Source organism: Panthera uncia, assembly GCF_023721935.1.
Source record: "Panthera uncia isolate 11264 chromosome D3 unlocalized genomic scaffold, Puncia_PCG_1.0 HiC_scaffold_8, whole genome shotgun sequence".
In the NCBI taxonomy this organism is placed as follows: Eukaryota; Metazoa; Chordata; class Mammalia; order Carnivora; family Felidae; genus Panthera; species Panthera uncia.
The window spans coordinates 53,141,896-53,157,942 of record NW_026057586.1 but is presented as its reverse complement, the minus strand read 5'-3'; the positions used below and the strand labels follow the sequence as shown (position 1 = coordinate 53,157,942).

Here is a 16,047-nt window from a genome sequence, read left to right as displayed (position 1 = left end):
GGTGATTTGCATAAAGTCTCTTGTCTTTCTTATCTCCATTTGGTGGAGCCATCTCCTTCTCTCCTAGTATACCTTTTGTACATTATGAAATAATACTCAGACCCCCGGGGACACATTTAATGCTAAGGGGAAAAAATGCATCAAAATGTGGTCGTGAATGACACCTGCCATTTCGGCAGGTCGGTGAATGCACAGATAGGATCATAGGCGTTGAAGGAAATTGCCTTCAAGCTATTATGAAAGCTGCTCCCCATTTCTAGAAACAAATGTCTCTGTGAATAGGAATAATTCGAGTCTTGTTTTTTCACCAAAATTACCTCTATTTCCAAAATATTCTAAGTTTTAAAAATTTTCCTTGCTTCACACTTTAAAGCTCATGGCTTCATAACTGGATGTAACAAGCATGTGCAAAGGTAGTCTTGTTTTCTCTTTGAGCATAAAGTCAACGACTATAAAAGATCCTTTTGACTGTAAATGACTTAAATACGTAAACAGTGGGGTTTGTAGTGAGTTGTGACTTTTCAACTAGGCAGGATTTTTTTTTATAGTTTATTTAATTATCTTGAGAGAGAGAGTGCGCATGATTACAGGAGGGACAGAGAGAGAGGGAAAGAGAGAGAATCCCAAGCAGGCTCCGAACTATCAGCACAGAGCCCAAGGCAGAACTCAACTCACAAACCATGAGATCATGACCTGAGCTGAAGTCAGATGCTTTAACAACTGAGCCACCCAGGTGCCCCTCAACTAAGCAAGATGTTAAAACAAGAAGCCAACATTGAGACATCTTCTGACAGCCAGTTCGGGACCACAAACTTAGACTGTTGGCGGTCAAAGACAGCCCTCCTTTGCCAACCTGGAAGCTTGGACCAATTCCCACTGTTCACAGCTTCTTTGGAGTACTACATAGCCTAGGACCCACCCTTGATATTACATTTGGCAAATCACTTCTTTTCCTTGCCAAGTTAACAATACCATGACTTAGCCAAATAGCACTTACAATACACTGGAGTTTGAAAGGTGTGGCATTCATGCATTTCAAATTTTAAAAGCCTGACTCTTGGCATAATTCCTGATGAGCCTCATACATTTTCTCCTCCATTCCTTCCTTCCTTCCTTCCTTTTTTCTTCTCTCTCCCCCACCTCCATCTTTTTCCCTCCCTCTTACCTTCCTCCCTTCCTTCCCTTCTTCTTTCTGTCTTCTCTCTCTCCCTCTCTTTGTTTTTCTTTCTTCCTTTTCACATGTTTTTACAGATAATGTAGTTTGCAAAAGAAAAATGATCCTCCAACTCACAAGCCTATGGCCTCCGTTTGACACCAAAATAAGACAGTAAGACGAATAATGAGTGAGACCTCTCAGGCTTTTGTTAGTTACCTGGGGTCAACAGTCAAGGAGTGACCTACTGCTCTGGTTACTGGGGCGCAGTCAGTTCGAGGATGTTTTGTTGAGACTCCTAACCAAGGTTCCTATAGTGACAGCCCATCAAGGATACTAGCACCTGCCCAGCTGGTACTGAAAGGGGGCTGGCAACATGCCAGGCCCTCTCAGAAGCTAGCTGATGATCACAAGCCCACTGTCAATACTGTCCGTTTCTTCCCTTTCTTTAATTGATAAACGCATTACAAAAGAGGGAGTTTTTACGTAGAAAACTTACTCTGTTTTCCTTTGCTGAAAGAGATCTTCAGATAAAAGAATGGACATAATGGATTTTGAATAATGAATGGATGCTTGTTTTGAGGTAGTTTTATTTTTTTAATGAATTTTTAAAGATATTTATTTTTTTATTAATGCTTATTTATCTTTGAGAGAGAGACAGAGCAGGGGAGGGGCAGAGTGAGAGGGAGGCACAGAATCCAAAGCAGGCTCCAGGCTCCGAGCTGTCAGCACAGAGTCTGATACAGGGCTTGAACTCTTGAACCATGAGATTATGATCTGAGCCAAAGTCAGATGCTTAACCAACTGAGCCTATCCAGGTGCCCCTTGAGGTAGCTTTAAAATCTGTCAATAAGACAGTGCTGACCATCTCAAACGGGGAGCAGGAGGGTCCCTTCCCACTGAATCTGCGACAGGGTTGTATTCTGCCTAGGTTCCTCCATGAGCTGTTCTAACTGGGAAGCTGATCTGATGAGAGAGAATCTCTTTTTTAGCAGGTTTTAATTCTTGATCTCAATCTCCTCTCACCCCCACACCTTTCTTTTGATCTATCTTTTATATAAGGAGACGTCTTGGGTTTTTACATCAGTTAAAGGGTGCCATTTCACAAAATACCCAGATGGTTGCACTTTTGAAGAGTAGCATTTTCAGATCCCACATCTATTCAGCCTTGACAGCAGGCTTAGTGAAGAATGTCTAAAGCCTCCCACAAAGAAAGAACAAACAGCACAGAACTAGTGTTTCTCCCTTTGAAACTAGAGTTAGCCCTGGAAAGCAACCATTATGTGAATGAGAGGGATGAAGAAGATAACCAGAGGCTAGAGGATTCGGTAACAGAATGACTGAGTTCGTCTCCTCCAGATAAGTTTATGGCTTGGGTCTCACACAGTTGAACACCTTGCAAGTCCTAAAGACACTGACTGTGCTTAGGTTTTGTTTTGGTTTGTTTGTTTGTTTGTTTTGCTCGTGACTTAACTTTATTTAAATGCAGTCCCATCATGTGCCATCTTTGTGTTGATTTCCATGTGCAGAAAAGTCACCGGGAGGGGATGGGCAGCAGAAAATCCTCCTATTACACGTATAAATGTGTTTCAGAGAAAGTGCACAAAGTAACAGCAGAGTGAATGTGACCAAGTGACTTTCCCCTTGCTGTCCCAAACAGACAGGGTTTTGTGTCCCATACTGGTTGATCCAGTCTTTGGTTTCATGGTTTCCTGCTCCTTAGGTCAGAATATTGGCCGGTCCTTTACAGAAGTTGTCATGATTACACATTGTGCCTTCAGGGCATGAAGTACTAAGAAGCTTTACGACTGGCATTGTAGGTTTGGAAATGGCAAGCCCCTGGGGTCAGCTTATGGGTTTATACCACCTCTCAGCAACCGATCTCTTCTTCTTCTTTTTTTTTTTTTTTTAATGATTATTTATTTATTTATTTTTGAAAGGGATAGACAGAGAGCAAGCAGGGGAGGGGCAGAGAGAGAAAAGAGAGAATCCCAAGCAGGTTCCACGCTGTCAGTGCAGAGCCCAACTCGGGCTCAGACCCACAAACTGCAAGATCCTGACCTGAGTGGAAAGAGCGTTGGCCGCTCAAACCAGTGAGCCACTGTGTTTTTAAAAATACAGAAATTCACCCAACGATGCCTTTTGTGTTCCTATCAAAATTCGAAAACAGCCATAACAACTTCATTGTGCTCTTCACTCAGAAGGAACTTTGCACTTGAAAGACATGAAACGTTTTGCAGAGCAGAACATTCTTTGAAAGCTCTGAGTGGAAGAAAGCACTTGCTTAAGGAACTTAATTGAGAGAAACAGGGCAGCCGGGACAGGGCTGCCTGAGTTCAAAGGCACCGCTTTTAATCCCAAACCTTTTTAATTTTCCTTAACTTTTATTTCTTTCTGGGTGACTAAACTGCAAACTTCTACTCATCTACTGCCAAGTAATTTTTCTTAAGAAGGTGGATACTTTACAGGATTCAGAGCCAGGAGCCCTCTATCAGGAATGCTGGTGGTATGGTTTTGTGTAGGTAAAAACAGAGGCACAGGAGAGGTCACTCTGTTTTGTGTGTGGAACAGACTCTGTCTCTGGCAAGTTTGCTGGATTGAGAAAAAAATAAGGCACTTCTTTAAGTCTGGAAAATTCAATGCCTCTGGCAATCCATGATCTTGGAGAGTGAAGCCCAGGGTTCTCATAGTTGAGATTTGGTGTTAGTAGAACAGCCAGACTGCAAGTTGACTTGCAATGTCAACTGTTGCAAGAAGAGGCATCCAATTCACACACCTGCGTCTGCAAAGAAAGCTGAGCTTCAGGAGATGACATTTAACATTCAGGGGGATGAATAAGAAGAATGCAGAAAAGGCCGGCTGCAGCCAAGACGTAAGTGGCTATTGGAAGAATCACGTGAGCAAAACTGTTCTTCCTTTCGCTCCAGTACAAGACATCTGTACCATGGCTTTCAGACTTTCACACTATGTGATTCTTTTTTTGGCCCATTTGAGAGTTAAGGATCTTATAAAATGACCAGCTAAAATACCTTCAACAGAAGTAATTTCTTGAAGACAGCAAACAATGAGATGGGCCAGCTTTTTTTTGACTGCTCTCCCTTCATAAAATGAGTGGCCAGAATCACCCCATATTTGATTATGCTGATCATCCTAACAACTAACACAGATCAATAGTGCAGCCACATTTTTTCCTAAAGCTTTATTTTCTAGGGGAAAACAATGGATTTGTTGTGATGCAAAACAGTATGGTAGATCCTCAAAAAATTAAAAATAGAATTACTGTATGATACAGTAATTTCTCTTCTGGGTTTATACGCAAAACAATGGAAAACTCAGTCTCAAAGAGATATTTGTACACTCATGTCCAAAGAAGCATTATTCAAAATAGCCAAAAGGTGGAAGCAACCCAAGTGTCCAGCTACAAATGAATGGATAAACAAAATGTGGTATATACAGAAAACGGACTATCATTCAGCCTTAAAAAGGAAGGAAATTCTGACATATGTTATAGCATGGAAGAAGCTTAAAGACATTTTGCTACATGAGGGGCGCCTGTGGCTCAGTCAGTTTAGCGTCCAAATGGTGGTTTAGGCTCAGGTCATGATCTCACAGTTTGTGATTTCGAGCCCCACCTCAGGCTCTATGCTGACAGCTGCCTGGAATTCTCTCTCTCCCCCTCTCTCCCTCCCTTCCCCCCTCTCTCTCTATCAAAACTAAACTGTAAAAAAAGGCATCATGCTAGGTGAAATAATCCAGTCCTAAAAGGACAAATACAGTATGGTTCCACTTAAATGAGAGAGCTAGAGAAGTCAAATTCCATAGAGACAGAACGTAGAATGGTGGTTGACATAGGCTGGGAGGAAGGGGCCGAGGGGAGCTGTTTACTGGGTACAGTTTCAACTGAGAAAGCTGAAAACATTCTGGAGACGCATGATGGTAATGGTTGTACAACAATGTGAATGTACTTAATGCCACTGAACCACACGCTTAAAAATGGTTTAAGTAGTAAATTTTATGTTATGTATATTTTTTCACAATAAAAAGTAAATAAAAATATTAGATCAAGAGGTCACCTTAATAAAAGAGTTCGGGGGCACCTGAGTGGCTCAATTGGTTAAGCATCTGACTTCCGCTCAGGTCATGATCTCACAGTTTCTGAGTTCGAGCTCACATTAGGCTCTTTGCTGTCAGTGGCTGAACCCTCTTGGATCCTCTGTCTCCCTCTCTCTGCCCCTCCCCTGCTCTCTCTCTCTCAAAAATAAACAAACAATTAAAAAAAAAAGTACAGAGTAGGCAACAGGCACATGACGCTGCCTTCAGTAGACTTATATTCTCTGCCATTGTTGCCTGCCTGCTCTACGAGCTAATGAAGTTTTTTGTAAGTGTTTTAAATTACTTCAGGCCCACACCTCCCCTTGCCCCTTGTCTGAGAAAGAATTCACTGGTCCTCTGTTCTTCTCCACCCCTCCCACCTTCCATATGCCCTCCCCTTCATTGTCAGGGTCAACTAGAGATGTCAGAGCCATCTGGTTGAAAACCACCGATTACATGAATATCCTTATAAAATGCTCAGACTGAATCTGCGAACAGGTTGTCTTGTATCCTCTTGGTACAAGGACTGTGGGAAGGGAAATTAAAGGTGCAGAGGAGAATGGTACCAGAGAACTCTAGAACTGTGAGCTGATTTTGCCCCAAAGGCTTTGTGTCAAATGGTAATAATGACCTTTCGATCAAGAGACAGGTGAATGAATCCTCACCAGGGGAAGGAGTTTTAATTTTAAGAGGAACCTAATGACATTTTGGTTTGCTTTCAGAAAGTCTTACTTCGTAAACGTTGTCCCTAGAAAAAAATGTGGTTATGCAGGATTCACAATAGGCCTGGACCAGGTTGGGCTGCTTTTGTTTCCTGGATTTTTAAGCAAATTACGCAGAATTGTTTCCGTACCCCTCAGCAACCTGAATATCAGAATTCGAGCCATCCCAGCTTTGTGGAGGAAGTTGGACTCTGGACATTTTGCTGGCTTTCACAGCTACACACATTGCTTCTAACATTTCTCTAGAGATGCTTTAATATTGTATTGAACAAAAATGAGAGAGCCATGATATGTATATAAGAGCTATCGCAACCGATATGCTTGTGTCAAGGGCCTATCCCCCCCCCCCCCCGCCAGACTGAGAGGGTAGGACCCCCTGCTGCCATACCCATGAAGAAAAGTAGAAATGCTCTCGCCTCGAGAAATAGCCTTGAACTCAATCTTCCTTTCTCCATTCCTCCAAGCTTCCGCAGGTTCACTCGATCCAACAGCGTGACGACAGCCGTACAGGCCGACCTGGACTTCCACGATAATCTGGAAAACTCTCTGGAGTCTATAGAGGACAATTCGTGCCCCGGCCCAATGGCCAGACAGTTCTCCCGGGACGCGAGCACCTCCACCGTCAGCATCCAGGGCTCAGGAAACCACTACCACGCCTGCGCAGCCGACGACGACTTCGATGCGGATTTTGACCCTTCGATTCTGCCTCCCCCGGATCCCTGGATTGACTCCATCACCGAAGACCCCCTGGAGGCCGTCCAAAGGTCGGTGTGCCACCGGGACGGCCACTGGTTTCTGAAGCTCCTCCAAGCAGAGCGGGACCGCATGGAAGGGTGGTGCCAGCAGATGGAGCGAGAAGAGCGGGAAAACAACCTGCCGGAAGACAGTAAGTAACGCCCGCTGCGCACTCCGCACTTCCGGCGCTCGCGCGCGGGCTGAGCGGCGTCTTTAGGCTTGGCGCTCCCTTCCCTGCCGGTTCCGGTGTCCGGCCCTGCAGCTCCGCACCCCGCTGCCCGGACTGGGTGGGACCGCTGGGCCATTCCGGCTGAGCGTCCAGATGCCCCGCGCTGCACGATAAAAAGAAACCGGCTGGGCGGGTGTAACACCTTCGCCAGCTCCAGCCCCATGCCCTCTAGCTCTAGATCTCTTCTCTGAAAAGTACCAAGCTCAACGTGGGGGGGGGGGGGGGGCAGCTCGAGTTCCTACAGCCGCTCCTCTTTCCCAAGAGGATCCTGAAATGGGTGCTGATTCTTAAGGGATTGACAGTAATTCTGACGAGTGTCCAGGGTCACCGGTGCAGGTGCACTGGGCATTTATAATCTCACAGTTTTATTACTTTCCGTAACGTACGATATGAAAACAAGGCCGATAATGCATAGGCCAGTAGGGACCAGGCTTATTCAGATTCATAAGCCCGTTTAGCATGCACTTTCATTGGTTTTAGGAAGGCAAACCCTCAGCCACTAAGTTAACACAAATTTCAACGTAACGGGTTAAAGTAAATGATGAATAAATAAATGATGGGGGCCGTGCACACTGTTATTCTCAAACTTGGCTTTTTAACACAATAATTCCTATTAACAAATGACAACAAGGGGCGCCTGACTGGCTGAGTCCATAGAGCATGGGACTGTTGATCTCAGTGTCTTGAGTCCAAGCCCCTCATTGGGCATAGAGCTTACGTTAAACACACACACACACACACACACACACACACACACAATTGACAAAATGACCAGGTTACCTCAATTCTAAGGCATGTTTTCCACATTTTTAACAATTCTCTGAAATTGGGATATAGTTTATAATCAGCGTGTATTTCAGTGTTGTGTGTTTATTTTCCTCTGAAAAACAATTATCAAATGAATGGTGGATCCTCCAACTGATGATATTTTTGAATCAAAGAAATTTAGGCATTTAGGGGTAAGCATTTAAGCCTATCTTCATTTTTGCCTGGGAACTACCTAGAAGAGTATTGTTATGATGTGACTTTTTAGACCTATTTTTTAAATCATTTAACTTTTTCTCATAAAAAATATAAAACATGCACAGAAGTAGAGAGTTTAGTACAATGTACCTATCACCCAACACCACTGGCCAGCCTCATTTTATCTTCCCCCATTAGTCATTTTTGCTGGATTATCTTAAAGAAAGTCCAAAGCATTGTGGCACATTACTATGTACCCACTGATAAGGATTTTTTTTTACATAATCATCATACATTATCATCCCTAATAAAAATATCAATAATTTCTTTATAATTAGACCTTGAGCCTATGTCTAATTGTGGTAAATAGACTTACTAAATGAACCGAACTAATTGTGTCACGAGGCAGTGAGTTTTCCATCAAGGAAGTATTTTTTTATGAAAACTGAGTCTGGAAAAGAATAATTAGCAGACTGTGGGATTTCCTCCCTGTGTCTTGCTCTCAGCTCTTCTCTGCACTCATTCCTCTTGCCTGAACCCTATCAACTGGCTGACTAGCTTATTTGTTGCCTTGATGAGCAGGTTAGAAAACCCGTAAGTAGGTTTCTGAAACGTTCCTCATGTTATAAGTGCAAACAACTTAGCAGTGGAAGAGTAATCTCCTTGACAGTTGCCCCTAACTAACCGTTGATGTCACTCCAGGCTCACCTGAATGTTGATCCACAAGCAGAATTAGCTTTTTGCCCTGGTGACAGGAGAGGGAGACACCACCCAGCAGCAATGGATGGGGTGGGTTTCAGTAAGGAAGTCTTAGCAGTAACATCTTCCTCCCTTCTTTTCCCTTGGTGGCTATACCCAGAGTTGATTAGATTTTCCTAGGAAAAATGCTGGTGTCTAAGGAGCAACAGCCTCTGATGTATTTATTGCTCAACAGAACAAGCTAATTTTCAGATTTCGGTGCATTCACCTCATTAGTTCAGGACTCATTCTAGCTTCCTGGTTGACTTCCTATAGGACCCAGGAAAGTCACTCGTGTATTTTCTTCCCATCTAAGGCTGGATCTACTTCTCTCAACCCAGCTTTATAGTGATGCACAAGGACAGTCATGGTATAACGATTTAGGAAAATCTTCTGCAACACTAAAGGAGCCCTGACAACAAGTTACCACGTTTTGATACAAACACATGTATTTGAAAGGTGACAATCTTGTCAGAAAACCAGGTTCTCGTTGTGTGTTCAGGATCAAAGAGAAGCATTTTGTATTTTGAAATGTGCACTCTTGGAAAAGTCCCAAAGTAATGAACATGAAGGAGCAACCCATTTATTCACTGTTACAGAATTTTACTTCACATGTTACTTAAAGCATTGATTTATAAATAGAATTTAGCAAATCCATTCCATAGGAAGGTATTTTGCTATAATGAGATTTCTTCTAAAGAATAAAAACTGCTGTCTTTGTCCCTGAAGATCCCACCATTAATAAGCTATACTCCTTACGGACATTTTCTTCGCAGTAGAGATACATTTTATCAAATCTCCACTTTATTTTGCAAGGTTGCTGCCTGGGGGGAGGTGTGAGGGTCATGGTTGCAGAACAGACAAAGATAACTAGGGGTGGGAGTATTTCTTGGTACTTTGTTTTAAAAGTACTCAGCTGGATAAATTAGTCTTAGATGGCAAGTATGCGGTGAAACCTGCTTCACTGGGGAGTTGGTCTTCCTTCCTCGTTTGAAACATATGTTAATATCAGAAACCCCTTCTCTAATTAAAAATAGTTACACTCAGCAGCAATAAATAGAACAGAACAGTGGAGGTGATGGTCTGAGTTCTGTCTGCTCAGCGTCCACTGTCCCTTGGACCAAGGTCCCTAACAACCCCCGATCTCAAAAAAATCCTAGGATTTCTAGAATACAGTTTGAAAGCCAATGGTCTGTAGTGAAGAGTCCAAATTATTAGTTTTTTTAATATAACTTTATAACTTTAGATCAAACAACTAACACAAAGTTTAGATGAAAATGCCTTTATGCATGCTTTTGTAAATGTACAAAACTGATTCAAATCCATAACATCTACTCACATAAGCCCATCTCGCCTACAAAATATGGCTCTCCCTTCAAGTCTCAGCTTGGGCCTCACCTTCTGAAAGTCTTTGCGGAATGCCTCCCCTCAGGCTGAGTTGGGTGTGTCTCCCTCGTGATTCCATAATAGCCTGTATATCTGTCTATCAGCTCTTTCCAACATTATTTTACAGCAGCCTATGTGTCTCTCTCCTCCACTGAAAAATGAGCTGAGGACAGAAATTATTCTTATCTCATTCATCTTTATAGACACTGCCCTTCTGATGGTTCGTGGTACATAGGAGGGGATCAGTGAATATGTATTTGAGTCTGGGAAATATTTTGGAAATTCTGTGTTACAAAAGTATTTTACCTTGCAAAATGTTTTTTCTTCAGTAGTTACAGAATTTTCAATGAGTAACTAGAAGTCGTTGTTGCCAAAAGTAGGAAGGGGGCGGGGGGATCCTTGGTGAGATTAAGAGCCCTGCTGATCAGAACAAGGGTTTGGCAGAGGGAGAGGAACACCTGGCATAGAAATGATAGAACCCGGGGTGCCTGGGTGGCTCAGTCAGTTGAGCGTCCGACTTCAACTCAGGTCACGATCTCGCGGTCCACGAGTTCAAGCCCCGCGTCAGGCTCTGGGCTGATGGCTCGAAGCCTGGAGCCTGCTTCCGATTCTGTGTCTCCCTCTCTCTCCGCCCCTCCCCCATTCATGCTCCATCTCTCTCTGTCTCAAAAATAAATAAACGTTAAAAAAATTAAAAAAAAAAAAAAAAAAGAAATGGTAGAACCCTTCTGTGTCAGTCAGCAGGATGATCTGGAGGAATCCTGTATGTCCTGCCCAGTTCTTGGGATGTGATTCCATGCGACAAGCACTTGCAAGCTTTATCTTTCAGGCCCAGGAGCTTCAATTCACCAGCATTCCAGAATTCTGAATAGTGCAGAGGTAACTCCACATGCCCAGGTCAAAGAGTCGCCAATTCCAAAGGAGGCAAATCCAAATCAGTGAGGGTCTGACCAGACAGCCATAGCCACCCTCCATGGGAAGAAGGGAGAACAGAAGCACATGAAAGAATATTCATCTTGTCCTTACAATACCCCAGGCAATGGGCTGGACACTGACAGGTGTTTTATTTGCCCTCAAAACAGCTCTCTGGCAGTATCTTGTCCAAGGTCACAGAACACAGAAGTGTCTGATGGAACAGATACAACATGAATAACATTTGACAAGATAATGATACTCTTGTGTGTCACTCAGTGCTGTCCTCTAAAGCGCTCCATACATATCTGTCCCTCGCTCCTTGGCAACCACAATTCTGTTCTGATAACTGGGACCGGAGCTGCGGAGAGCCTTTGTTTTACTCATTCTCTAATTTAACCTTTTCTTTTTTTATAAGAGGCTCGGTGAGGAAGAGAGGCCAAGCCTGTCTGGTAGGCACAGCCAATTTCTGAGTAACCAGCTTTAAAAAAAAAAATCTGTGTACACCCAGAAAAATAGCTTTGACAAATGAGTCAAGCCCAGATATATCTGTCTCTTGGCCAAGCCACCTTATGTGTTCTTTGGGTCCCGTACAAGGCGGTACATTCAGGGTACATGACGAAGGTGGCTCTTTGACAAATCCCTTCCAGGATACGTAGTCTTCAAAATCATCATGGAAGTGTAAGTAGAATAGAGTGAGAGAAAGGAAGACTCGGACCATACTTGCTTAATTTATTTTCTGAGGCACTGGAATGATCCCAATTCTTAAATACTCAAAAATGTTTGGTGAATATACTTAATGCCTCTGAACTGTACACTTAAAAATGGTTCAGGGGCACCTGGGTGGCTCAGTCAGTTGAGCATCTGACTCTCGATTTAGGTCATGATCTCATGGTCATGGCTCTGGGCCCTGCATGGGGCTTGGCGCTGGGCGTGGAGCCTGCTTGGGATTCTCTTTCTCCCTCTCTCTCTCTGCTCCTCCCTTGCTTGTGTATGGAAGGAAGGAAGGAAAGAAGGAAGGAAGGAAGGAAGGAAGGAAGGAAGGAAGGAAGTGGGAGGGAGAGAATGGTTGAAATGGTAGGTCTGATGTATATTTTATCACACACAAAAAATCCCACCCTCCCTTCCAAAAAAAGCCTACAGCAGCTGAAGGTACTGGAATAAGCTACCTATCATCACATTCACAGTCATCAGGCTCATAAGAATATAAGGTATTTTGTTACATTTTGTTTAAATGCAAAATACACTGCGTTCCTGGGGGATAAAAAAGAAGTTGGAAGCCGAACCTTCTCGCTCAATGGGAACGTGAGGTATAGATGCAGGGTGGGGTAGTTGCAGTAATGTTTCTTGATTAGAGAGTTAAAAAAAGAAAGGAACCATCCGATTTTAAATACTTTTTCAGTTCTCAATTATTTTATGATGCCATTATCCTGAGTCTGACAGCTGCTTCCTAGGGACGTTGTTTTTGGCATTCCAGGACTGGAAAGCACTTTCCTGGTTTACCTGAAGCGGTTAAACGCGCACGACCAAGGGCGGCATGAGAAAAGGCATTTGTGGTTGCCTGGTAGTGTTGTGTTATCTTTGAAAAGCATAACTATAAATTCTCTGGGTGTGTGGAGCTATTATGTTCCCTGATAAAATGAAAGCAGAGCGAGGACTTTCGTTCCTGTTTCCAATGTTCATCCCTAACAGCCCATTGTGGGGTTTGGGGCTTGGTAACAAAGTAATGAAAATCTGCAGTGAGTGAGGTTTCCTCCAAGCCCTGGCAGCTGACAGAATGCTTGTTCCCCCAGCTCTTGAAGTAAAATGATACAAGCTTTTCTCAGACAATGAAGCCCTTGTGTGGAACAGCTGTCTCGGGGAGATGGCTCAGTGCTATTTGACAGTGGCTTGTATGTTACATAGATACGTCTGGTATTATCTGACCGGGAATGAAATGGCCAGATGGAACCAAACGCTCCCGACTAGGAATGCAGTCTAGCAATGTGGGTTAAAAACAGAGGCTCGGGTTTCAGCGGCCCTACGATGAAATACTGGTTGATTGTACTTGGAAATCTATCTTTGCCTCCTGAATTGTGGACAACTTATATGTGGAATTTTCAGGCTTTATCTGAAATAAACTGATAAACCTAGAGCGTGTGCAGGAGGCAGATTAATTCCACTTTAATTTTGCCTGGTAACAGCATCCAAGTTAGTGAAACTTGGCCTTGGGTCCCCCAGAAGGCTTGTGAGCCTTGGCAGCAAATGCGGGGCTGGAAACGAAACCTGAAAAGGGGTTTGCCTGGTTTCAGGTTGAGTTACGGAAGCTGTGCACAGTCATCGTTGTGACCGTCTATCGGTGCCATCACCAGGGTTACTCTGCCCAGGTGCCTGTGTTGTGTCCCGGCAGCCTGTGGGTGGCAAACAGAGAAGCTCTCTCTCTGATTTCTGCAACTCATCTGCCTCAAGCCTTATGTATTTCTAAGCAGGACGAGGTGGGTGTATTCTAGCTCCTTTCTATTTTATTCTCATCTTACTTTTGAAGTGACCTTCAAAAATTCCCTCCCTGCCCCAGGACCCCCCCCCCCCCACACCCCTACACATATATGCATGTGCAAGCACATACGTGCACACACACACACACACACACACCCCCTCCATAGTCTCTTTTTTAAGGTCTGGCCACCCTGAAATTAGTGACCGCAGAGGAAGTGGCAGTAATGAAAAGGAAATCGTGTATAATGTGCCTTATGTTTAACCTTCTGGAATGCTCAGTTCAGTTTGCTCTGCACAGCACTGGGCACAAAGAAGAAGGTTTGGGTGCCAGAAGGACATTACAGAGCATCCTTTTGTGGGTGTGTTGCACTGGGAGTGGTCTCAGGGCTGAGGAGGGTGCTGAGGCATGGAGAGGTGGAGTGTGTGACCTGCAATGATCTTCTGTTCTCTAGGCCAGTGGGATTCCATCATTCCAGACTGCCTCTGTGCTGCAGAGAAGCAGGGATTCCAGAGAGGGACTGAGGCAAGATCTCTGATGGTTTTCTCTAACAACAACTATTCATGTGGGATATAATTGCAATGGACTTCAAACACAGCATTCAGTTCTTTTCTTCTGTATTACCAAGAGAACTGTTTTATAATTTCATTCTATTCCGTTTTCAAAGGCTCAAGAACTATATTTTTCTATGGGATGTGTATACTGCTATTATTTCATGGCTGTTGTAAATCGAGATATGGGTTGAAGTATAACCATATTTTACGAGTAAGACTCTTGGATTATGAACTGGGAGAAAAAAATAAAGTTAGCTGAGCTTTTGAAAACTTGCTCTTTACAAACAAAGCAATATTTTCTTCCATGTTTTAACCCTTTGGAAGCTTTTAGCTTATGAGACTATTTCTACTTGAGAATTCTCTCTCTATTCATTATTCCCTGAGTTTTGGCTCCTTTAAAAAAAAAAAAAAAAGGAAGCATTCTTGTAAAATGCCGAGCAAGCACTGTCAGCCAGGAATGAAACAGATCCATGTTTTCTATGGAGACCTTTTGTTGACAGCAGGTCTGGATCACAAATGTGTTTGAGAAGCAGCTGGGCAATTGGTTGGAGAAATTCTTTTCAGGGAGGACACATTTGTAAATAAGAATGTCTCTACATGAATAATCCCAACTTGAAATCCCACAGATTTGGTGTGACAAAGCCACATAAATTTCAAGTAAGTGGGTGGATCCACTTTTTACAAATTCCTTTTCCCTCTTCATCCCTAAAATCTACAACGTTGGGGGTGGGGGAGAAGCCAGGTGAGTGAAAAGAAGTCAGAAGTTGAGGATAAGGAGGTTTAATTCATCCACAGACACATTCATCTTATTCCAGATGGCTTGGCTCTTCCAGCCTAAATTGGCCCAAATAGTGTTGTAAACAGAAACCCAAAAGGAATAATAGCCCAGCTAAGACTATATTAGCTAATTAATTAGTCAGGACTGTAACTTAAAAAGTGATGCCAGACATGGTCAAAACCTTAAAGAATCAGAATGTGTAAGGTCTGGAATGTTGCAGCTAATTTGTTTTTCTAGTTAACAAAGACTTTGTAGACGAGTCTATTAGTTTCAAAACTTATTCCTTGAACAGGACACCAAGAATTACATGGGCACAGTCCGTGCCATTGGAAGGGCTTGAGGTCTGGGGGCGCCTGGGTGGCTCAGTCAGTTGAACATGCTGTGCTGTCAGATCCTCTGTCCCCCTCTCTCTCTGCCCCTCCCCCACTTGTGCTCTCTCAAAAATAGATAAAACATTTAAAGAAAAAAAGAAAGGCTTGAGGTCTGGTTAGAGAGTCAGACATATAAATAGATCATGCTGGAAAGAATGTGGGAAGGGCAGAGACAGCTCTCTGCATGGGAATCTGAGGAGCAGTGGGGAGCAAGAGGGGAAAGGAGATAGGGCTTTCTGGAGGAGGTACACCTGAGCAGGGTGGGGGTTGGGGGGGGAAGGGCTAGCGTAGGAGGCATCCTCAGCTTGGTGTTTAGCTTGAGCAAGGGCTTTGAGAAGAGAGACAGCTTTTGAATTTGGGCAACTGGTGACCCAGAGCACTGAAAGGGTGGGCAGAGGTAAGGCTGAACAGGTGGGCCATGCCTGCAAGCCCACTGAAGAAAGTTACCTGCTTACCCCATGGATGATAGGGAACCATGGAAAAGCCCCTCTAGTTCCCCTAGTGAAACCAGACCTCCAAGACTGGCATCCACACTGTGGATGGCCTGGTAGCCCTAATGATAATCAACTAGGGAATCCTGAGGGAAACATGGATTTGGGGAGACAAGAGGCATTGAGTGGATACTTAGATATGGGGGGCTGATATACACTGGAGTTATAAATTTGGGACACATAAACAAATTTCCAAAATAGCTGAAACCATGAGAATGATGAGCCCATTCAAGGGGGATCAGGGAAGTGGGCTCAGGACTGAATTTTGTGTTCAGCACCTACAAGGTAAAGAGGGAGAGCCCTAAGGAACAAGGAATGCAGCGTCAGAGCCAAAGACTGCATGTGGGAGCCTTTGGACCAAATGAAGAGATACCCAGAAGAATAAGGAGTTAGGACTTCAACATTTGAATGTTGGGAGCACACAATGCAGTCCAGGACAAGGAAGAAGAG

The 16,047-nt window shown here is 43.7% G+C and overlaps 1 protein-coding gene across 5 annotated transcripts in view; it reads left to right on the top strand.

Moving 5' to 3' along the window:
- Positions 1-16,047, top strand: part of DLGAP1 (DLG associated protein 1) — a 933,957-nt gene that overhangs the window by 898,455 nt on the left and 19,455 nt on the right. For all 5 annotated transcript variants that reach the window (XM_049619698.1, XM_049619699.1, XM_049619697.1 and 2 more), the window contains one exon: positions 6,432-6,853. In XM_049619698.1, coding sequence (XP_049475655.1) covers positions 6,432-6,853 — 422 coding nt within the window. The remainder of the gene's footprint in view (positions 1-6,431; positions 6,854-16,047) is intronic.